The 23,036-nt window shown below is 36.4% G+C and overlaps 1 protein-coding gene across 1 annotated transcript in view; it reads left to right on the forward strand.

Moving 5' to 3' along the window:
• Positions 1–7,639, forward strand: part of EFCAB13 (EF-hand calcium binding domain 13) — a 126,915-nt gene extending 119,276 nt beyond the window's left edge. Inside the window, exon 22 of the mRNA XM_030923055.1 lies at positions 7,356–7,639. Within this exon, the coding sequence (XP_030778915.1) occupies positions 7,356–7,639 (284 nt within the window). The remainder of the gene's footprint in view (positions 1–7,355) is intronic.
• Positions 7,640–23,036: the final 15,397 nt, after the last annotated feature.

Consider the following 23,036-nt stretch of genomic DNA (forward strand, 5'->3'; position numbering starts at 1 on the left):
TTTAGTGACCATGACACTTTGGAAGAGTATTGGTCAGATATTTTGTATAAACCCTCAGCTTGGGTTTATCTCATGACTAGCCTGGGGTTGTGGGCTTTTGGGAAGAATACCCCAAAGGTAAAGTGCCCTTTTAATTGCAACATATAATACATTATATTAACATGATTTGTTACTGATGATATTAACCTTGATCACTTGAAGTGGTGTCTGCCATATTTTTTTGTCATAAAGTTACTGTGTTTCCCTTTTTCACAGTTTTTGTTAGATGCAAGTCACAAAGTTTAGCCCCATGCTCAAGGAGAAGAAAATTAAGCTATTCTTCTGGAGGGAGGAGTATCAAAGAATTTGTGGACGTGTGTTAAAATAACCACAGTAATTAATACATATTTTGGAGGAGATACTTTGAGACAGTGCAAGTATTCTGTTTCTCTCTAAGTTTCTCCCACTAATTTTAGCATTCATCGGCAGATGAATTGCTAGCCTATAGCAATTATTACTGTGTTGTTCTAATGTTGATTTTCTGCTTCCCTCATTCCTTCTACATTTTAAAATTATTTGAAATTCTTCGGCAGGGACGATTTATTCCTTCACTCCCATTAATTAATTAGTAATATGTCTTTTAATTAAACCATGTAGTTAACTTACACTTATGAGATTACTAAAGTATTTGGGTTTAAATCTACCATTTTACTAGTACTTTCTATTTCAGCCACCTGTTCCATATTTCCTTTTCTCTTTCCTTGTCTTTTGGATTTTTTACTTTAAAAATTACTCAATTTCTTAGACAATAGCAAAACAAATATGACAAAAATTATATAAAATCCTTTTACCTTAAAAATTACTCAATTTCTTAGACAATAGCAAAACAAATATGACAAAAATTATATAAAATCCTTTTGGGTGTGATAAGTGTGTTCCTTATTTTTATTGTGATTATTATTTGTGTTTACAAATGTCAGACCTTTGTCAAATATCACAGAAATTGCTGTCTGGTGTGATCCAGAGCAATCAGACAAGAGAAAGAAATAAATGGCATCCAAATCAGTAAAGAGAAAGGCAAACTGTCACTTTTCATTGATGATATGATCATATACCCTGAAAACCATCAAGCTTCATCCAAAATGCTCCTATATCTGATAAATGAATTCAGTAAAGTTTCAGGATACAAAATCAGTGTACACAAATTAGTAGCACTGCTATACACCAACAATGACCAAGCTGAGAATCAAATCAAGAACTCAATCCCCTTCATAACAGCTACAAAATAAATAAATAAATACTTAGGAATATACTGAACTAAGGAGGTGAAAGACCTCTACAAGGAAAACTACAAAACACTGCTAAAAGAGATCATCAATGACACAAATGGTCATGGATGTGTGGAATCAGTGTTGTGAAAATTACCATACTGCCAAAAGCAATCTACAGATTCAATGTAATTCCCATCAAAGTACCATGATCATTCTTCATATAACTAGAAAAAAGTCCTGAAATTCATATGGAACTAAAAAATAGCCTGCATGGCCAAAGCAAGACTAAGCAAAAAGAACAAATCTGGAGCATCACATTACCTGACTTCAAACTATACTGCAAGGCAACAGTTATCAAAACAGCATGGTAGAGGTATAAAAATAGGCATGTAGACCAATGGGACAGAATAGAGAACCCAGAATTAAAGCCAAATACAGCCAACTGATCTTTGACAAAACAAACAAAAACATGAAGTAGAGAAAGGACACCCTATTCAACAAATGGTGTGGGGATAATTGGCAAATCACTTGTAGAAAGACGAAACTGTATCCTCATCACTCATCTTATACAAAATCAGCTCAAGATGGATCAAAGACTTAAATCTAAGATTTGAAACCATAAAAATTATAGAATATAACATTAGAAAAACTCTTCTAGACATTGGCTTAGGCAAAGAGTTCATGACCAAGAACCCAAAAACAAATGCAACCAAAACAAAAATAAATAGATGGGACTTAATTAAACTAAAAAGTTTCTGCAAAGCATAAGAGATAATCAGCAAACAGACAACCCACAGAATGAGAGAAAATATTCACAGACTCTACATCTGACAAAGGACTAATATCAAGAATCTACAAAGAACTCAAGACAGCAAGAAAAAAACAAAACCATCAAAAAGTAGGCAAAGGACATGAATAGACAGTTCTCCAAAGAAGAAATACATGGCCAACAAACATATGAAAAAAATGCACAACATCACTATTTGTCAGGGAAATGCAAATTAAAACCACAATAAGATACCACCTTACTCCTACAAGAATGGCCATAATTAAAAAATTAAAAAATAATAGATGTCGGCATGGATGTGGTGAAAAGGGAACACTTTTATGCTGCTGGTGGGAGTGTAAACTAATAAAACCACTACGGAAAACAACATGGAGATTCCTTAAAATCTGAAAGTAGGTCTTTTGACTCCTTGGTTCAGTATATTCCTAAGGTTTTTTTGTTTTGTTTTGTTTTGTTTTTTTTGCAGCTATTGTAAAAGGGGTTGAGTTCTTGATTTGATTCTCCACCTGGTCACTGTTGGTGTATAGAAGAACTACTGATTTGTGTACAGTAATCTTGTGTCTGGACGCTTTGCCGAATTATTTTATCAGTTCTAGGAGCCTTCAGGAGGAGTCCTTAGGGTTTTCGAGGTAAACAATCATATCATCTGCAAATAGTGACAGTTTGACTTCCTCTTTACCAGTTTGGATGCCTTTCTTTCTCTTGCCATATTACTCTGCCGTATATTTCTCTTGCCGTATAGGACTTCCAGTACTATGTTGAAGAGGAGTGGTGAGAAAGAAAGTGGTGTGCATCCTTATCTTGTTCCAGTTCTCAGAGGGAATGCTTTCAACTTTTTGCCATTCAGTATTATGTTGGCTGTGGGTTTGTCATAGACAGCTTTTATTACAATAGGGTATGTCCCTTGTATGCCTATTTTGCTGAGGGTTTTAATCATAAAGAGATGCTAGATTTGTCAAATGCTTTTTCTGCATGGTCATGTTATTTTTGTTTTTAGTTCTGTTTATGTGGTGTATCACATTTATTGACTCGTGTATGTTAAACTATCCCTGCATCCCTGGTATGAAACCCACTTGATCATGGTGGATTATCTTTTTGATACGTTGTTGCATTCTGTTAGCTAGTATTTTGTTAAGGATTTTGGCATCTACATTGATCGAGGATATCAGTTTGTAGTTTTCTTTTTCAGTTATGTCCTGTCTTGGTTTTGGTATTAGAGTGATACTGGCTTCATAGAATGAGTTAGGGAGGGTTCCTTCTTTCTCTGTCTTGTGTAATAGTGTCAAAAGGATTGGTATCAATTCTTCTTTGAATGTCTACTGCTGTGAATCCCTCTGGTCCTGGACTTCTTTTTGTTGGTAATTTTTAATTACCATTTCAATCTTGCTGCTTGTTATTGGTCTGTTCAGGATACCTAATTATTCCTGATTTAAGCTAGGAGAGTTGTATTTTTCCAGGAATTTATCCATGTCTTCTAGGTTTTCTGATTTATGTACACAAGGGTGTTCATAGTAGCCTTGAATGATCTTTTGTATTTCAGTGGTGTCAGTTGTAATATCTCCTGTTTTGTTTCTTAGTGGTGTTAGTTGGATTTTCTCTCTTCTTGTTTTGGTTAATCTCACCAGTGGTTTATCAATTTTATTTCTCTTTTTAAAGACTCAGCTTTTTGTTTCATTTATCTTTTATATTTTTTTTGTTTCCATTTCATTTAGCTCTGGTCTAATCTTGGTTATTTCCTTCCTTCTGCTGGGTTTGGGTTTGGTTTGTTCTTGCTTCTCTAGTTCCTTGAGGTGTGATCTTAGAGTGTCAGTTTGTGCTCTTTCAGTGTTTTTGATGTAGGCATTTAAGGCTATGAACTTTTCTCTTAGCACTGCCTTTGCTGTATCCCAGTGGTTTTGATAAGTTGTGTCATTATGGTCATTCAGTTCAAAGAATTTTAAAATTTCCATCTTGATTTCATTTTTGACCCAAGGTTCATTCAGGAGCAGGTTATTTAAATTTTCATGTATTTGCATGGTTTTGAAGGTCCCTTTTGGAGTTGATTTCCAGTTTTATTCCATTGTGGCGAGAGAGAGTGCTTGATTTAATTTCAATTTTCTTAAATTTATTGAAGCTCGCTTTATGGCCTATCATATTGTCTATCTTGGAGAAAGTTCCATGCGCTGTGAATAGAACATGTCTTCTGCAGTTGTTGGATGAAATGTTCTGCATACATCTGTTAAGTACATTTGTTCCAAGGTATAGTTTAAGTCCATTGTTTCTTTGTTGACTTTTTGTCTTGATGAACTGTCTAGTGTTGTCAGTGGAGTATTGAAGTCCCCCACTGTTATTGTGTTGCTCTCTACCTCATTACCAATAGGTCTATTAGTAATTGTTTTGTAAACTACATATATGTGTAGAATTGTGATATTTTCTTGTTGGACAAGGCCTTTACCATTATGTAATGTCCTTTGTCTCTTTTAACTGCTGTTGCTTTAAAGTTTGCTTTGTCTGATATAAGAATAGCTACCTCTGCTCACTTTTGGTGTCCATTTGCATGAAATGCCTTTTTCTACCCCTTTACTTTAGGTTTATTTGAGTCCTTATGTGCTAGGCGAGTCTTCTGAAGGCAGCAGATGGTTCGTTGGTGAGTTCTTACCCATTCTGCGGTTCTGTATCTTTTAAGTGGAGCATTTAGGCCTTTGACATTCAATGTTAGTATTGAAATGTGAGGAACGGTTGCATTCATCATGTTCTTTGTTGTCTGTGTACTTTGGTTTTTTTGTTTTTTGTTTTTGCTTTTCTCGTATTTTTGTTTCATAGGTCCTGTGTAATTTCTGCTCAAAGACATTCTGTTTTGATGTGTTTCCAGGATTTGTTTCAAGATTTAGAGCTCCTTTTAGCAGTTTTTGTAGTGGTAATGGCAAATTCTCTTAGCATTCATTTGTCTGAAAAAGACTGTATCTTTCCTTCATATATGATGCTTTTCACTGGATATAAAATTCTTGGCTGATAATTGTTTTGTTTGAGGAGGCTGAAGATAGAGCCCTAATCCCTTCTACCTTGTAGGGTTTCTGCTGAGAAATCTGCTGTTAATTTGATAGGTTTTCGTTTACAGGTTACCTGGTGCTTCTGTCTCACAGCTCTTAAGAGTCTTTCCTTCGTCTTAACTTTGGATAACCTGATGACAGTGTGCCTAGGTAAAGATTGTTTTGCTATGAATTTCCCAGGTGTTCTTTGTGCTTCTTGTATTTGGATATCTAGGTCTCTAGCAAGGCCAGGGAAGTTTTCCTAGATTATTCCCCCAAATATGTTTTCCAGGCTTTTAGAATTCTCTTTTTCCTCAGGTACACCGATTGTTCTTAGATTTAGTTGTTTAACATAATCACAGACTTCTTGGAGGCTTTCTTCATATTTTCTTATTCTTTTTTTTTGTCTTTGTTGGATTGAGTTAATTAGAAGACGTTATCTTCAAACTCTGAATTTCTTTCTTCTACTTGTTCAGTTCTATTACTGAGACTTTGCAGAACATTTTGCATTTCTAAAAGGGTGTCCAAAATTTCCTAAATTTTTGATGTTTTTTTTCTTTAAGCTATTTCGTTGACTATTTCTCCCTTCACTTCTTGTATCATATTTTGGATTTCCTTGCATTGGGCTTTGCCTTTCTCTGGTCCCTCCCTGGTTAGCTTAATAACTAACTTCCTGAACTCTTTTTCAGGTAAATCAGGGATTTCTTCTTGGTTTGGATCCATTACTGGTGAACTAGTACGATTTTTCTACCAAGCTTTATGAAATACTGTTCACTTTCAGAATCTGTCCTGTACCTAGGTTCTAACGCTAATTTTCTGCTTCCCTCATATACCATCTCAAGACTGCTATCTTTGGCCTCCTGTATTTCCAAGCTTCTTTCTTTTATCTCCCCAGAGGTTAAGGCTTTCATCCATCAGCTCTCTGACTTGTTCTCAGTATTTCCCTACTCAGCAAGGGGACTCTCTTCTTATGGGTGAACTCTCATTGATATTATCCATGTTCTGTAGTACAAAGACATTTCCTTATTCTTTCTTCTATGAAATTGCCACTTGAGTTTCCTTGTTTTTTTTTTTTTTAGATAGATTCTTGCTCTGTCACCCAGGCTGGAGTGCAGTGGCACATTCTCGGCTCACTGCAACATCCACCTTGAAGATGCAAGCAATTCTTCTGCCTCAGCCTCCCGAGTAGCTGGGATTACAGGTTCCTGACAGCACACCTGGCTAATTTTTGTGTTTTCAGTAGAGACGGGGTTTCACCATGTTGGCCTGGCTGGTTTGGAACTCCTGTCCTTAAGTGATCTGCCCACCTCAGCCTCCCAAAGTGCTGGGATTACAGGCATGAGCCACCATGTCTGGCCTGAGTTTCCTCTTTGGCTTAGGCTCTGAAGCTGACTGCGCTGGTCCTAGATTTTTATTTCCTGACTTATATGCAAATACAAATGTTTAATATTCTGCCTCTTAGTTACACTGTAGGCATGGACTATAGGTTATTTTACTTGCCTTACTTGTTAATTTGTATGGATTTTTGGAGACCATGTGGATAGATTAAATTTAGGTGTCTATTGGCATACTAAAGCAGTGTTTCTAACCTTTATTTCCTCGCTCCCCTAAGAAGCCTTTATAGACATTTTAGTTCCTAATTATCCCCCACCTGCCATGAAAATTTAATACCACAGATATGCCATATATCTGTTTAAGTACTGTGGCCACAAACTATTGTAATATCTGACATATTTTTCTCCTAAGAACCAGTTTTACCCCCTTGAGAGCAGTATCACTATCAATGAGAATGTATGTTCTGAAAGTATCTTGAATTTTATTTTCACTGTTGTACTGCCAAATCCTGTAAGTAGTATTTTACTTATACTTTAACACGTGTATGAGTAATATTGGTCTATAATTTCCCTCCCTCACCTCCTCAGTATTATATTTATTCTGTAGTTTTGTAGGCAAGTAGGAGCTACTGAAGGGTTTTATGCGTAGGAATAATCAATTTTTTAAAAGAGGAATACCTCCCTTTACATACTGTGGAAAATAAATAGAAGATGAGACTGGTGGCATAGGTTTTTAAAGATGCTATTGTAATAACATAGGTATTAGTTAATGCAGCTGGAAATTTAAGAAGTATTTGGAAATAGAATGAGCAGAAATTGATAATCATATGCATGCAATAGGTAAGGGAGAAGAAATAGCCCAGCCTTACTCTCAAGCTTTTAACTTTTGTTATAATTTGACTATTAGCTTCAGCTATATTATTTAATTCTGAAACAGTAATTCTTTCATTTAATTAAATTATGCTTTGCCTTACAGAAAGTGGCAAGGTTACCATTCAAGAATTTATGACTAAATTCTCCAATATATTGACAATTCCTAAAGCTGCAGGTAAGTTTTATTTAATATGTAATTATTGCCCAGATCTAGAAAGGCAAGCAGTGGTTTACATGTTAAAAACAATACAGGATTCAATAGTTAAAGCACAGGTAAGTAAGAAGCAATACAATATGAATATAAAACAACACAAGATTAGATTACATAACTTCTGTTTGAATTCTAAGGCAAATATTGCTAAGCTTAACCCAAACTCAAAATTTTAGGTAGTCTTACTTGGTAGTGCTAGAAAATTACTAGATTATATATTATTCTTTGAGGTTATTCAGTATGCATATTTGACTTCTGAAATTATTAGAAAATGATTTTTAAAACTTTTGACAAATCCAGTAGAATTTTTATCACTATCTGTTATGTTCTCACGTATCTTCAGCAACTCTCTTGATCTCATTTTTTAAACATCCATGCTTTTTGAGGTGTAATGTACATATAGCAAAATTCACTCTTTTTAGGCATACAGTTCTTTGGATTCTTAAAAATAATATAATGTAACCCTTACTATATACAACATATAGACTATTTTACCCCCCAGAAGTCTCTTATGCCCTTTTGGTAATCCATTTCTTCCTCTACCCTGAGGCCCTGGCAACTACTGATTAATTCTTTGTCCCTATAGTTTTGCCTTTGTGGAATATCATGTAAATGATTACATATGAAGTGGTTTGAGTTGGGCAGTCATTGCATACATATACCTTGAATGTATATATATGTATACATTCAAATGAGAGTATCAGCAAAGTATATACTCTCATTTGTACTCTCATTTATACTACCAGCTCTTCCTAGAAAAAATGGATTCTGATTGGTTCTGGTTGCAGTATTACAAATTTCAAATAAAGCTTTATTTGAGTACCCCCAAAGCTGAAGTACTGATCCCTTTGGCTGTTTGTTTCCCACTAAGTTGTGTGTGTGTGTGTGTGTGTGTGTGTGTGTGTGTATGTGTAACCAACATTTTGTTGAACCAATGATGTACCACTAGTAAAGCTGCTATGCAAAATTATCCCTTAGGTCTGTTCTAAACTTACAGTTTAACTGATTTTATTGTCCTCACCTAAGGTTATTCAATTCATATATGGGAAGAAAATACTAGGACATTAAATCAAGATGGTTACTTTTGCTATTTTGCTGAAGATTCATCATATTTAAATATAAATCAAGAAGTTAATCTACATGTTAGAAGTGTTTTTAAAAAATTTTTAAATTGACATATAATTGTATGTATGGGGTACAGTGTGCTGTTTCATTTATACATTGTATAATAATCAAATCAGTGTAATTAGCAACCCATTGTGAACCCCAAATATCAGAAACAGGATTCAATTAATTTAGAAAGTTTATTTTTGCTAAGGTTAAGGGTGTGCCCATGACACAGACTCAAGAGGTCCTGACATATGTGCCCAAGGTGGTTGGGGCACAGCTTGGTTTTATACATTTTAGGGAGACATGAAATATCAATCAATACATGTAAGATGTACATTGGTTTGGTCCAGAAGGGCAGGGGGAAGACAACTTGAAGTGAGGAATTTCCTTATGGACAAATTGTGAGGGAGTTATGTAGCTGCTGCTGCTGCATTTTTAAAATCTCTGTCGCTATCTCCTTTAGGAATAGAATGGGAGGCAGGTTTGCCTGACACAGTTCCCAGCTTGACTTTTCCCTTTGGCTTAGTGATTTTGGAATACCGAGATTTATTTTCCTTTCATACCATCAGCTCAAATGTTTATCATTTCTTTGTAGTGAGAACATTGAATACATTATTAACTATAGTTAATTTGTAATTTTTTTAATTTTTAAGTGGACAAATACAAATTGTATGTACTATGTATTGCATTATTCAAAATATGTACATATGGATGTGAGGGCGATCTGGCTGCGACATCTGTCACCCCATTGATCGCCAGGGTTGATTCGGCTGATCTGGCTGGCTAGGCAGGTGTCCCCTTCCTCCCTTACTGCTCCATGTGCGTCCCTCCCGAAGCTGCGCGCTCGGTCGAAGAGGACGACCATCCCCGCTAGAGGAGGACCGGTCTTCGGTCAAGGGTATACGAGTAGCTGCGCTCCCCTGCTAGAACCTCCAAACAAGCTCTCAAAATATGTACATATATTGTGGAATGGCTAAATTGAACTAATTAACATGTTTTACCTCACATACCTATTTTTGTGATGAGAACACTTAAAATCTTTTCTCTTAGCAATTTTCAAAAATATGTTACATTATTATTAACTGTAGTCACCATGTTATATGACAGAGCTCTTAACCTTATTGATTTTCTAATATTTTATTAAAGATTTTTGAGTATATGTTTATGAGGGATATTGGTCTATAGTTTTTTTTTTAGTGTCTTTTCCAGATTTTTTTGTTACTGTTATACTGGCTTCATAAAATGAGTTGGGAAATCTTCCCTCCCTCTTTTATTTCTGGTAGAGTTTGTGTATTAGTCTGTTGTAATGCTGCTAATAAAGAAATACCTGAGACTGGGTAACTTATAAAAGAAAGAGGTTTAACTGAGTCACAGTTCTACATGGCTGGGGAGGCCTCACAATCATGGTGGAAGGCGAATGAGGAGCAAAGTTGCCTCTTACATGGCGGCAGGCAAGAGAGCTTGTGCAGGGGAACTCCCGTTTATAAAGCCATCAGATCTCATGAGACTTATTCACTTACGGTGACACTGCCCCCATGATTTGATTATCTCCACGGGGCCCTGCCCTTGACACGTGAGGATTATTACAATTCAAAGTGAGATTTGGGTGGGGACACAACCAAACCATATCAGTTTATGATTATGATTAGGATTATTGTTTTCATTAAATGTTTGGTAGAATTCACCATCTATTCCTAGAGATTTAAAATATTGAGCTCTATTTATTCAATAGATATAAAGCTGTTAAGAGCCTCCTTGTTCTAAATCTTTCTGTAGTTGTCTCTATATCTTTCTGTAAGTATCATAAAGAAGAAATGTACTTTCTATAAGTGGAACTGTGTCTTGTCAAAATTTGTTTATTTTATGTAATTTGTCAGGTTTATTGTCATAAAGTTGTTCATAATATCCCCTTATTATCCTTTTAATGTCTATAGTGTGATGTCTTATTTTTCGTTCCTGATGTTTGTAATTTCTGTTTTCTCTTTTTTGTTTGTAACCAGTATTGCTAGGGCGTTATTCAATTTATTAATAATTTTACACAAATGGTGATTTTGTTAATTTTTGTTAACTTTTCTCCTTTGTTTTTCTTTTTCATTGGTTTATATTTTTGTTTTTACTATCATTTGGTCTTTGCTTACTTTGGGCTTCGTTTACCCTTCTTTGCTAGCTTGCTAAGATAGAAGCTTAGATAACTGATTTTTATTCTTTTCTAGCATTTAAAACTGCAAATTTTCCCCTAATATGTCTTTCATTGCATCTCACAAACGTTGTTATGTTGTGCTTTGTCATTTACTAAAATATTTTCTAATTTACCTAATAATTTTTTCTTTGAAGTATAGGTTATTTAGAAATATAGTCTTTAATTTCCAAATATTGGGACATTTTCTAGATATCTTAATTATTATTGATTTCTAATTTATTTATTTGTTTTAGGGAGAGGGTCTTGCTTGTTGCTCAGGCTGGAGTGCAGGTGGCATGATCATGGCTCACTGCAACCTCCAACTCTTGGGCTCAAGCAACCTCTTGCCTCAGCCTTGCAAGTAACTGGGCCTACAGGCACACACCACTACACCTGGCTAATTTTAAACATTTTTTCTCTAGAGATGGGGTCTCATTTTGTGTTCCAGGCTGGTCTTGAGCTCCTGCGCTCAAGCATTTCTCCTGCCTTGGCCTCCCCAAGTGTTGGGATTATAAGTGTGAGCCACTGTGCTAAGACTGATTTCCAATTTAATACATTTGGCCAGAGAATACATTTTGCATGATTTAAATTCTTAAATTAATTAAGATTTATTTATAGCCCTGGTTATGGTCTGTCTAAGTGAATGTTCCATGTGTACCTGAAAGAATGTGCATTCTGCACTTGTTAGGTCGCATTCTGTAAATATCAGTTAGGTTACAATGTTTGCTAAATTGGTCTGGTCTTCTAATTCTTGCTGTTTTTTTTATTCTACTTGCTCAATTAGTTACTGATAGCAAGGTGTTAAAATCCCCAGTTCTCACTGTAGAATCATTTATTCCTCCCTTTAATTTTGTCAGTTTTTGCTTTATTTACTTTGAAGGCTTTGTTCAATGTATACAAATGTGGTATTGTTACAAAATTTGTGTATATGACCTTATGAAATATATTTTGTCTATTCTTTTTTATCTTATTTTTATTGCTCTCTTCCTTTCCCCAATTTTTTCACTTACATTTGTATTTTTTTGGTATCTATTTCTTGTCAGTTAACTTATTTTGGCAACAGAGAAGGATATAAATAAATACAAATAGATAATACTGTCATTTTTTTTAAGTGTAATTTCATATGTTGGGAAATTTTAACCACCTATCTTTAAAATATGAAGGAGAAACATGAAACTTTCTTTCTAACTGAAAGTGATTATCTCTTCCCAGAAGATAAATTTTACAACAACAACATTCACAAAAATGATGTTACAGCCATTTCTGGTCTCCAGAAAAATTTAAATGCCATGGGAATCTATCTGACAGATGATAAAATACAGAAAACTTTGGATAATACTAATCCTAATGGTGAGTAATTATTTCACTTTATTTTATTTTATTTTTTTTTGAGACGGAGTCTGGCTCTGTCGCCCAGGCTGGAGTGCAGTGGCCGGATCTCAGCTCACTGCAAGCTCCACTTCCCGGGTTTATGCCATTCTCCTGCCTCAGCCTCCGGAGTAGCTGGGACTACAGGCGCCCGCCACCTCGCCCGGCTAGTTTTTTGTATTTTTTAGTAGAGACGGGGTTTCACCGTGTTAGTCAGGATGGTCTCGATCTCCTCACCTTGTGATCCGCCTGTCTTGGCCTCCCAAAGTGCTGGGATTACAGGCTTGAGCCACCGCACCTGGCCAATTATTTCACTTTAAATTAACAAATTTGGGGTATGTCAGAGGAAACTTTAAATGCCCAAGGAAATTATCTATCTTTTTTTGTTTGTTTGTTTGTTTGTTTGTTTGTTTTGAGACGGAGTCTTGCTCTGTCACCCAGGCTGGAGTGCAGTGGCTGGATCTCAGCTCACTGCAAGCTCCGCCTCCCGGGTTCACGCCATTCTCCTGCCTCAGCCTCCTGAGTAGCTGGGACTACAGGCGCCCGCCACCACGCCCGGCTAGTTTTTTGTACTTTTTAGTAGAGACGGGGTTTCACCGTGTTAGCCAGGATGGTCTCGATCTCCTGACCTCATGATCCGCCCGTCTCGGCCTCCCAAAGTGCTGGGATTACAGGCTTGAGCCACCGCGCCCGGCCATTATCTATCTTTTAATTGATGAGCTTGTATTGAAGGAACTTACTTTCAAAGGTATAGGTCTGGCCACTTTTATTTTGGATCTGACGTGCATATTGGATACAACACAAGATAATTCATTCCTCCACTTTATGTTCATGTTTTATAGCTCTGGTTTTATAACATCAAATGACCATTTTAACAACAATATCTAAATTGTTACTTCCTTTTTTTTTTTTTTTTTTTTTTTTTTTTTTTTTGAGAAGGAGTCTCGCTCTGTCACCCAGGCTGGAGTGCAGTGGCCAGATCTCAGCTCACTGCAAACTCCGCCTCCCGGGTTTACGCCATTCTCCTGCCTCAGCCTCCCGAGTAGCTGGGACTACAGGCGCCCGCCACCTCGCCCGGCTAGTTTTTTGTATTTTTTTTTTAGTAGAGACGGGGTTTCACCGTGTTAGCCAGGATGGTCTCGATCTCCTGACCTCGTGATCCGCCCGTCTCAGCCTCCCAAAGTGCTGGGATTACAGGCTTGAGCCACCGCGCCCGGCCAACTTCCTTTTTTTTTTTTAAGATGAAGTGGTGCATTTTAAGGATTTTATCAGAGAATTGGCCGACACTGATGAATTTACTGAATGCCAAAGTAAGTATGAAATTTGACGGAATGTGAACAGAAACTTCATGTCTCTAGATTGGTATGTGTAGTTGTGTGTGTGTGTGTGTGTGTGTTAACTTTTTTTTTTTTTTTTTTTTTTGAGACAGACTTTCACCCAGGCTGGAGTGCAGTGGCATCATCTTGGCTCACTGCAACCTCCACCTCCTGGGTTCAAGCAGTTTTCCTGCCTCAGCCTCTCGAGTAGCCAGGATTACAGGTGTGTACCTGGCTAGTTTTTGTATTTTTTAGTAGAGATGGGATTTTACCACATTGGTCAGGCTGGTCTCAAACTCCTGGCCTCAAGTGATCTGCCCACCTCTGCCTCCCAAAGTGCTGGGATTACAGGCATTAGCCACCATGCTTGGCCATGTACTTTTAACAAAACTCTGCCAAGGCCCCTTTTGCATTTTGTCATTTAAACAGTATAGAAATATATATATTTAAAACCCTAGTTTTTCAATTTGTGGATACATATTTTTCATAATATCATTAATTACTTTGAAAATTATCTGTGTTTCTTTCACTTTTCATGGATTCTGTCAAGTTGCATTTTTTTTCTTTATCAGTTTTGTCCGAGGTTTATCTATCTTATTAAAGTAATCTGGTTTTGGTTTCTTTAATCATCCTGGTGTCATTTGCTCTTATCTTTCTTCTTTATTTCTTCTTATATATTTGGGCTTACTCCCTTGCTCTTTGTCAAAAACTTTAGCTAAGTGCTTTACTCAGCTTTTTAAAGTCTATTTTGAAATTTCAGCACAATGAGACATTAAAACAACCTTGGAACACAAACATTGAAATTGCGAATTGGAATATTAAGACTGGGGTTTTGAATGGGTCTTAAGTGTATTATCTCTAAATTAGTCTTTAATTTGAATGCAGTTTCAATCAATATTCCAGGAAAATTTTGGTGGGAACAAAATTTTAGATACATTGTAGATGTATTTACTTTGAGAAAATAATTCTGATATTTATTTGAAAGACAGACTCTTTGAAAAGCAATAATGATGGGGAAGTTGTCTTACCATACCAGTTAGAAGGACATATTATAATGCTTTTGTAACAGTGTTACAAATAGACCAATGCATCACAATATAGTACCTGCAGAGACTCATGTATGTGAGAACTTGGCATACGATAGAGATATCATCAATTGATGGAGGAAAAGATGTATTATTTAATACCTTATTTGGGAAATTGCCACACCTTGTGGAGGAAAATAAAATTGAATTCATACTTTATGCCATACACAAAAATAATCTTCAAATAAATTAAATAGATGTTAACGTGAATCTGAAAGTAAAACTACAAAACTGGTGGAGGAAATTATTGGAGAAAATATTGTGCCTTGTGGTCACAAAGGATTTCTTAAATGGGACTTCTAAAATCACAATCATAGGGTAGAAAAAGATTTGATTATATTAAAATTAAAGATTTCTGTTCAATGAAGGACTCTAAAGAAATGACCAGATATGTAACAGACTGAAAGAAGATAATTGCAACTTTTAGAGCTAACAAAAGATTAATATTTAAAATATATATAAAGAAATTCTACAAATAAGCAATAGATAAAAACCCATTGGAAAAATGAATTAAGGATATAAGAAGGCAGTATACAAAAGGAGAAACACAAATGGCTCCTATGTATATGAAGAGAGCATCAGGAATACTCATGAATAACTGGTGGGTAGGTAAAACAGTATTGCCACTCAGAATAGCAGTCTAGCAGTACTTAGCAAAATTAAAAACATGCGTTCCCATCACCCAGTAATTCAGTTCGTAAGTAATTAGCCCAGAGAAAGTTTCTTGTTAGAGACATGTATAAGGATGCTCATTGCAACATTATTTGAGAGAAAGATGAGTATAACTTAGTTGTCCATTACTAAGGGAATGGTTCAATAAATTGTGGTCTCTACGTACAGTAAATCAGAAACAATAAACTGGTTGTACCACAGATATATTTCAGTAATATATGGTTCAGTGAAGAAAGGGAAGAAATAGAATAAACTTGTAGTTCAAAATGCTTTATGTAAACTGATTTATATGAGTGCACATTATACAAACAACATTGTATTTTTTCAGCTAAACACATAAATCTAAGTAATTAGATGAGATAGATTGAATAGAAATATATTAAATACACTGCAGTTGCTACTTATGAAGGAATAAAATTGGAGATAGTAGTTGAAGAAGAAAAAGAGTAAAACAAGCAGAGGCCCTTTGAAGATGAGTGATGACAAAAACCATGAATCCAAGAGTATGATCAACTCAATTATGTATACTAGAACTCTTTACTAATATGAAAAAATTAAATTGACAAGTTAGATAAGATTAAACAGAATGTATATATTTATACACAGAGATAAAGATAGAAGGAATTTGAGATTTAAACGACAATAAGCCTGATTTAAGAAACATATAGCAGTTCATATTCCAAAAACATTGAATACACATTTGCTAATGCCTATTTTGTATTCACACAAATATATGATATATTTAAGTTACAAAGAAAAATGTCAATGAATTCTGAAAATCAGAAGTTGTTTAGATCACGTATTCTGACCACCATGTAGTAATATATTAAAATCATTTATGAAGGAATGTGGAAAACATTTTGATCTGAAGATTAAAAGCAGTTTTTTAAAAAGCAAAAAAAGCAGATGCTCCACTAATTATTTGGTTAAAGAATAAAGTCTGAAATTAAACATTATTTAGAAATGGATGAGAATGAAAGCACTACATATCAAAACATGTAAAGTATGACCAAAACAGTCTTACAGGAAATCTTACAGCTTTAAATGCTTTTATTAGAAAATAAGAAATACTGAAAATTATCTCAATTGTTCAACTCATGAAGCTAAACAGCAACATAAACTACAACAGCAAAACAGTCCCCGCAAAAAGCAGTAGTTAGAAACTAATCAATTTGAAAGCAGGAGTAACTGAAATAGAACATATGCACAAAAACAAATTATTCATTTAACCAAAAGCTGGGTCTTGAAAAAGACTAATAAAGAACTCTTTAGGAATTATGATGAAGGAAAATAAATAGAGATGGCATAAATAAGAAGATAGTGAAAAGTGTGGATACAGAGATTTAAAAGTATTTGAACAACACTTAAAATTAAGTTAATAAAACATCAGTTTATGGACATCTCATCAACAGCACTGTCATTCTTTCCAAACATGTAGATAAGAAGAGCAAGGGCTACTTTTTAAATTAAAAAATAATTTATGGCACCATCTTAATTGTGATCATTTTTCTGTTTTGTTGTTGTTTAGTTTTTTGAGTTGAACACTTTAAAAATATTTGTTTATTGTTTTCTCATATAAACATTTAACCTATAAATTTTGTAGAGCTTTCCATTTAGAAGATACTTCAGAGGCAAAAAGGATTGGATATCCTACAAAGTGAATATATTTCACACAAATCAGGTTGCTATGTGCTTATATAGATGAGTAAGTACTGTGACACTTTCTCATTAATATGTGTATATACACACATAGAAATAGAAGATGCATGGAACATTATTAGTAGTGTCTGTGATGGGAAAGTTGAAATTGAAGACCTTTTATCCACTTTGAAGAGCCTGGAGAAACCTTTAGATGAAGAACAATTTAAGGTCTTATCAAACAGTGCAGCAGATGGTGAGTACTTCCTTTGCTTCTCAGCTCTCCTGTTTAGAGTACACATGTTTGCACAGGCTAAACTGTTAAAAAGTGGTAGTAATACTGTATACTTAAAAAGGTTATATGGAACTAGTATATACATATATTGCTCATTGTGAATTGTTACAACCCTTTTGGAAAGTGTATGGATGTTCTTTATTTGGATAAGACAGACATAATTTTGTTATTCATGTTTTAAAACCAGATGTTCATATATTGGAGTATAAAGGCGAAATAATACATATGGTAGAGCCCTACTCTTCCTTTTCCCCAACCCGGTATTCTAGAGAGAAGATACTTCTTATATACAGAGTTCCATGGACTTTTGGGTTCTCTGGTTAGGTTAAGAACATAACCTTAGTCACCCTACTATTTATTGTTGGATTAGCATAATTTTTAGACTAGATGGAGTGTAAAGACAGCAGTAGATTCAGCAAATGACTTCTGGAATGTCTAGAAGGCATCCATTGCATGGTTCTAACCATTTCCTTGCATTTTTTTCCTGTAGTTTACTATGTTCATATCCCTAAAAGATATATAGTGGAGTTTTGCTTTTTCTACTTTATATAAATGGAATAATACTGTATATATTTTTTATAGTTTGCTTTTAGCTCAGTATTGTGAAATTTATCCAGACAGATGCATTGTAGCTGTGGTTCATTCCTTTTTTTTTTATTATTATACTTTAAGTTCTAGGGTACATGTGCACAACGTGCAGGATTGTTACATATGTATACATGTGCCATGTTGGTGTGCTGCACCCATTAACTTGTCATTTACATTAGGTATATCTCCTAATGCTATCCCCCCTCCCCGCTCCCCATAATAGACCCTGGTGTGTGATGTTCCCCTTCCTGTGTCCAAGTGCTCTCATTGTTCAATTCCCACCTCTGAGTGAGAACATGCGGTGTTTGGTTTTCTGTTCTTGCGATAGTTTGCTAAGAATGATGGTTTCCAGCTGCATCCATGTCCCTACAAAGCACACTAACTCATCTTTTTTCATGGCTACATAGTATTCCATGGTGTATATGTGCCACATTTTCTTAATCCAGTCTGTCACTGATGGTCATTTGGGTTGATTCCAAGTCTTTGCTATTGTGCATAGTACTGCAATAAACATACGTGTGCATGTGTCTTTATAGCAGCATGATTTATAATCCTTTGGGTATATACCCAGTAATGGGATTGCTGGGTCAAATGGTGTTTCTAGTTTTAGATCCTTGAGGAATCGCCACACTGTTTTCCACAATGGTTGAACTAGTTTACAGTCCCACCAACAGTGTAAAAGTGTTCCTATTTCTCCACATCCTCGCCAGCACCTGTTGTTTCCTGACTTTTTAATGATCACCATTCTAACTGGTGTGAGATGGTATCTCGTTGTGGTTTTGATTTGCATTTCTCTGATGGTGAGTGATGATAAGCATTTTTTCATGTGTCTGTTGGCTGTATGAATGTCTTCTTTTGGGAAGTGTCTGTTCATATCCTTCGTCCACTTTTTGATGGGGTTTTGTTTTTTTGAGTTCTTTGTGGGTTCTGGATATTAGCCCTTTGTCAGATGAGTAGATTGCAAAAATTTTCTTCCTTTTTATAGGTTACCTGTTCACTCTGATGGTAGTTTCTTTTGCTGTGCAGAAGCTCTTTAGTTTAATTAGATCCCATTTGTCAATTTTGGCTTTTGTTGCCGTAGCTTTTGGTGTTTTAGACATGAAGTCCTTGCCCATGCCTATGTCCTGAATGGTATTCCCTAGGTTTTCTTCTAGGGTTTTTTATGGTATTAGGTCTAACATTTAAGTCTCTAATCCATCTTGAATTAATTTTCATATAAGGAGTAAGGAAAGGATCCAGTTTCAGCTTTCTACTTATGGCTAGCCAATTTTCCCAGCACTGTTTGTTAAATGGGGAATCCCTTCCCCATTTCTTGTTTTTCTCAGGTTTGTCAAAGATCAGATGGCTGTAGATGTGTGGTATTATTTCTGAGGACTCTGTTCTGTTCCATTGGTCTATATCTCTGTTTTGGTACCAGTGCCATGCTGTTTTGGTTACTGTAGCCTTGTAGTATAGTTTGAAGTCAGGTAGCATGATGCCTCCAGCTTTGTTCGTTTGGCTTAGGATTATCTTGGCAATGCAGGGTCTTTTTTGGTTCCATATAAAATTTAGAGCAGTTTTTTCCAATTCTATGAAGAAAGTCATTGGTAGGTTAATGGGGATGGTGTTGAATCTTTAAATTACCTTGGGCAGTATGACCATTTTCATGATAGTGATTCTTTCTATCCATGAGCATGGTATGTTCTTCCGTTTGTTTGTGTCCTCTTTTATTTCACTGAGCAGTGGTTTGTAGTTCTCCTTGAAGAGGTCCTTTACATCCCTTGTAAGTTGGATTCCTAGGTATTTTATTCTCTTTGAAGCTATTGTGAATGGGAGGTCATTCATGGTTTGGCTCTTTGTTTGTCTGTTACTGGTGTATAAGAATGCTTGTGATTTTTGCACATTAATTTTGTATCCTGAGACTTTGCTGAAGTTGCTTGTCAGCTTAAGGAGATTTTGGGCTGAGATGATAGGGTTTTCTGAATATACAATCGTGTCATCTGGAAACAGGGACAATTTGACTTCTTCTTTTCCTAATTGAATAGGCTTTATTTCTTTCTCTTGCCTGATTGCCCTAGCCAGAATTTCCAACACTATGTTGAATAGGAGTGGTGAGAGAGGGCATCCCTGTCTTGTGCCAGTTTTCAAGGGGAATTTTTCCAGTTTTTGCCCATTCAGTATGATATTGGCTGTGGGTTTGTCATAAATAGCTCTTATTATTTTGAGATATGTTCCATCAATACCAAATTTATTGAGTGTTTTTAGCATGAAGGGCTGTTGAATTTTGTCAAAGGCCTTTTCTGCATCTATTGAGATAATCATGTGGTTTTTGTCTTTGGTTCTGTTTATATGCTGGATTACGTTTGTTGATTTTCATATATTGAACCAGCCTTGCATCCCAGGGATGAAGCCCACTTGATCATGGTGGATAAGCTTTTTGATGTGCTGCTGGATTCGATTTGCCAGTATTTATTGAGGATTTTTGCATCGATGTTCATCAGGGATATTGGTCTAAAATTCTCTTTTTTTTGTTGTGTCTCTGCCAGGCTTGGAATCAGGATGATGTTGGCCTCATAAAATGAGTTAGGGAGGATTCCCTCTTTTTCTATTGATTGGAATAGTTTCAGAAGGAATGGTACCAGCTCCTCCTTGTACCTCTGGTAGAATTCGGCTGTGAATCCATCTGGTCCTGGACTTTTTTTGGTTGGTGGGCTATTAATTGTTGCCTCAATTTCAGAGCCTGCTATTGGTCTATTCAGTGATTCAACTTCTTCCTGGTTAAGTCTTGGGAGAGTGTAAGTGTCCAGGAAATTATCCATTTCTTCTAGGTTTTCTACTTTATTTGCGTAGCGGTGTTTATAGTATTCTCTGATGGTAGTTTGTATTTCTGTGGGGTCAGTAGTTATATCCCCTTTTATCGTTTTTTATTGCATCTATTTGATTCTTCTCTCTTTTCTTCCTTATTAGTCTTGCTAGCAGTCTATCAATTTTGTTGATCTTTTCAAAAAACCAACTCCTGGATTCATTGATTTTTTTGAAGGGTTTTTTGTGTCTCTATCTCCTTCAGTTCTGCTGTGATCTTAGTTATTTCTTGCCTTCTGCTAGCTTTTGAATGTGTTTGCTCTTGCTTCTCTAGTTCTTTTAATTGTGATGTTAGGGTGTCAATTTTAGATCTTTCCTGATTTCTCTTGTGGGCATTTAGTGCTATAAATTTCCCTCTACACACTGCTTTAAATGTGTCCCAGAGTTTCAGGTATGTTGTATCTTTGTTCTCACTGGTTTCAAAGAACGTCTTTATTTCTGACTTCATTTTGTTATGTACCCAGTAGTCATTCAGGAGCAGATTGTTCAGTTTCCATGTAGTTGAGTGGTTTTGACTGAGTTTCTTAGTCCTGAGTTCTAGTTTGATTGCCCTGTGGTCTGAGAGACAGTTTGTTATAATTTCTGTTCTTGTACATTTGCTGAGGAGTGCTTTCCAACTATGTGGTCAATTTTGGAATAAGTGAGATGTGGTGCTGTGAAGAATGTATATTCTGTTGATTTGGGTTGAAGAGTTCTGTAGATGTCTATTAGGTCTGCTTGGTACAGAGCTGAGTTCAATTCCTGGATATCCTTGTTAACTTTCTGTCTCGTTGATCTGTCTAATGTTGACAGTAGGGTGTTGAAGTCTCCCATTATTATTGTATGGGAGTCTAAGTCTCTTTGTAAGTCTCTAACGACTTGCTTTATGAATCTGGGTGCTCCTGTATTGGGTGCATATATATTTAGGATAGTTAGCTCTTCCTGATGAATTGATCCCTTTACCATTATGTAATGTCCTTCTTTGTCTCTTTTGATCTTTGATGGTTTAAAGTCTGTTTTATCAGAGACTAGGATTGCAACCCCTGCTTTTTTTTTGTTTTCCATTTGCTTGGTAGATCTTCCTCCATCCCTTTATTTTGAGCCTATGTGTGTCTCTGCATGTGAGATGGGTCTCCTGAATACAGCAGACTGATGGGTCTTGACTCTTTATCCAATTTGCCAGTCTATGTCTTTTAATTAGACCATTTAGTCCATTTACATTTAAGGTTAAATGATATCAACAGCTGCGGGTCTGTTGGAGTTTGCTTGAGGTTTACTCCAGACCCTGTTTGCCTGGTTATCACCAGCGGAAGCTGCAGAAGATAGAATATTACTGAACAGTGAGTGTTGCTGTCTGAATCTTGCTCTGGAAGCTTCGTCTGAGAGGTGTATCCAGCCATGTGAGGTGTGAGGTGTTGGTCTGCACCTAGTGGGGCATGTCTCCCAATTAGGTTACTCAGGGGTCAGGGACCCACTTGAACAGGCAGTCTGTCCGTTCTCAGATCTCAACCTCCGTGCTGCGAGAACCACTGCTCTCTTCAAAGCTGTTCAAACAGGGACATTTACATCTGCAGAAGTTTCTGCTGCTTTTTGTTTAGCTATGCCCTGTCCCCAGAGGTGGAGTCTACAAAGGCAGGCAGGCCTCCTTGAGCTCTGACGGGCTCCACCCAATTCAAGGTTTCTGGTGGCTTTGTTTACCTACTCAAGTCTCAGCAATGGCAGGTGCCCCTCCCCCAGCCTCGCTGCTGCCTTGCAGTTAGATCTCAGACTACTGTGCTAGCAATCAGGGAGGCTCCATGAGCATGGGAGTATCTGGTCCAGGTGTGGGATATAATCTCCTGGTGTGCCGTTTGCTAAGACCCTTGGTAAAGTACAGTATTAGGGTGGGAGTTACCCAATTTTCCAGGTGTTTTGTGTCTCAGTTTCCCTTGGCTAGGAAAAGGAATTCCCTTCCCCCTTGTGCTTCCCAGGTGAGGTGATGCTTCACCCTGCATCAGCTCTCGCTGGTTGGGCTGCACCTGCAGACCAGCACCTCCTGTCTGACACGCCCCAGTGAGACGAACCTGGTACCTCAGTTGAAAATGCAGAAATCACCCGTCTTCTGTGTTGCTCAGGCTTGGAGCTGGAGGCTGGAGCTGTTCCTATTCGGCCATCTTGCGTGCCGCCTCGTTCATGCCTTTTTACTGTTGTGTAGATTTCCATTTCATGAACAAAACACAGTTTTAAGACAAATCTGCCCTATTGTTGATGAACTTAGGCAAAGTTCAGTTTTTACTATGCTGTTATGAAGAAGAGTGCCATATTTATCTCTTGATATGCATGTACAAGAGCTTCTTTGAGTGTATTTCCAGGAGAACTACTAGGTCTTAGAGTATTTTCATGTTTTACTTTACAAAGTAATGCCAAACATTTACAAAGTAGGTATAATGGTTTATACCCCTACCAATAATGGGAAAGAATTCCTGTAGTTCCATATATTAACCAGCACTTGGTATTGTTGGA

The sequence above is a fragment of the Rhinopithecus roxellana genome, chromosome 19 (genome assembly GCF_007565055.1).
Source record: "Rhinopithecus roxellana isolate Shanxi Qingling chromosome 19, ASM756505v1, whole genome shotgun sequence".
Taxonomy (NCBI): Eukaryota; Metazoa; Chordata; class Mammalia; order Primates; family Cercopithecidae; genus Rhinopithecus; species Rhinopithecus roxellana.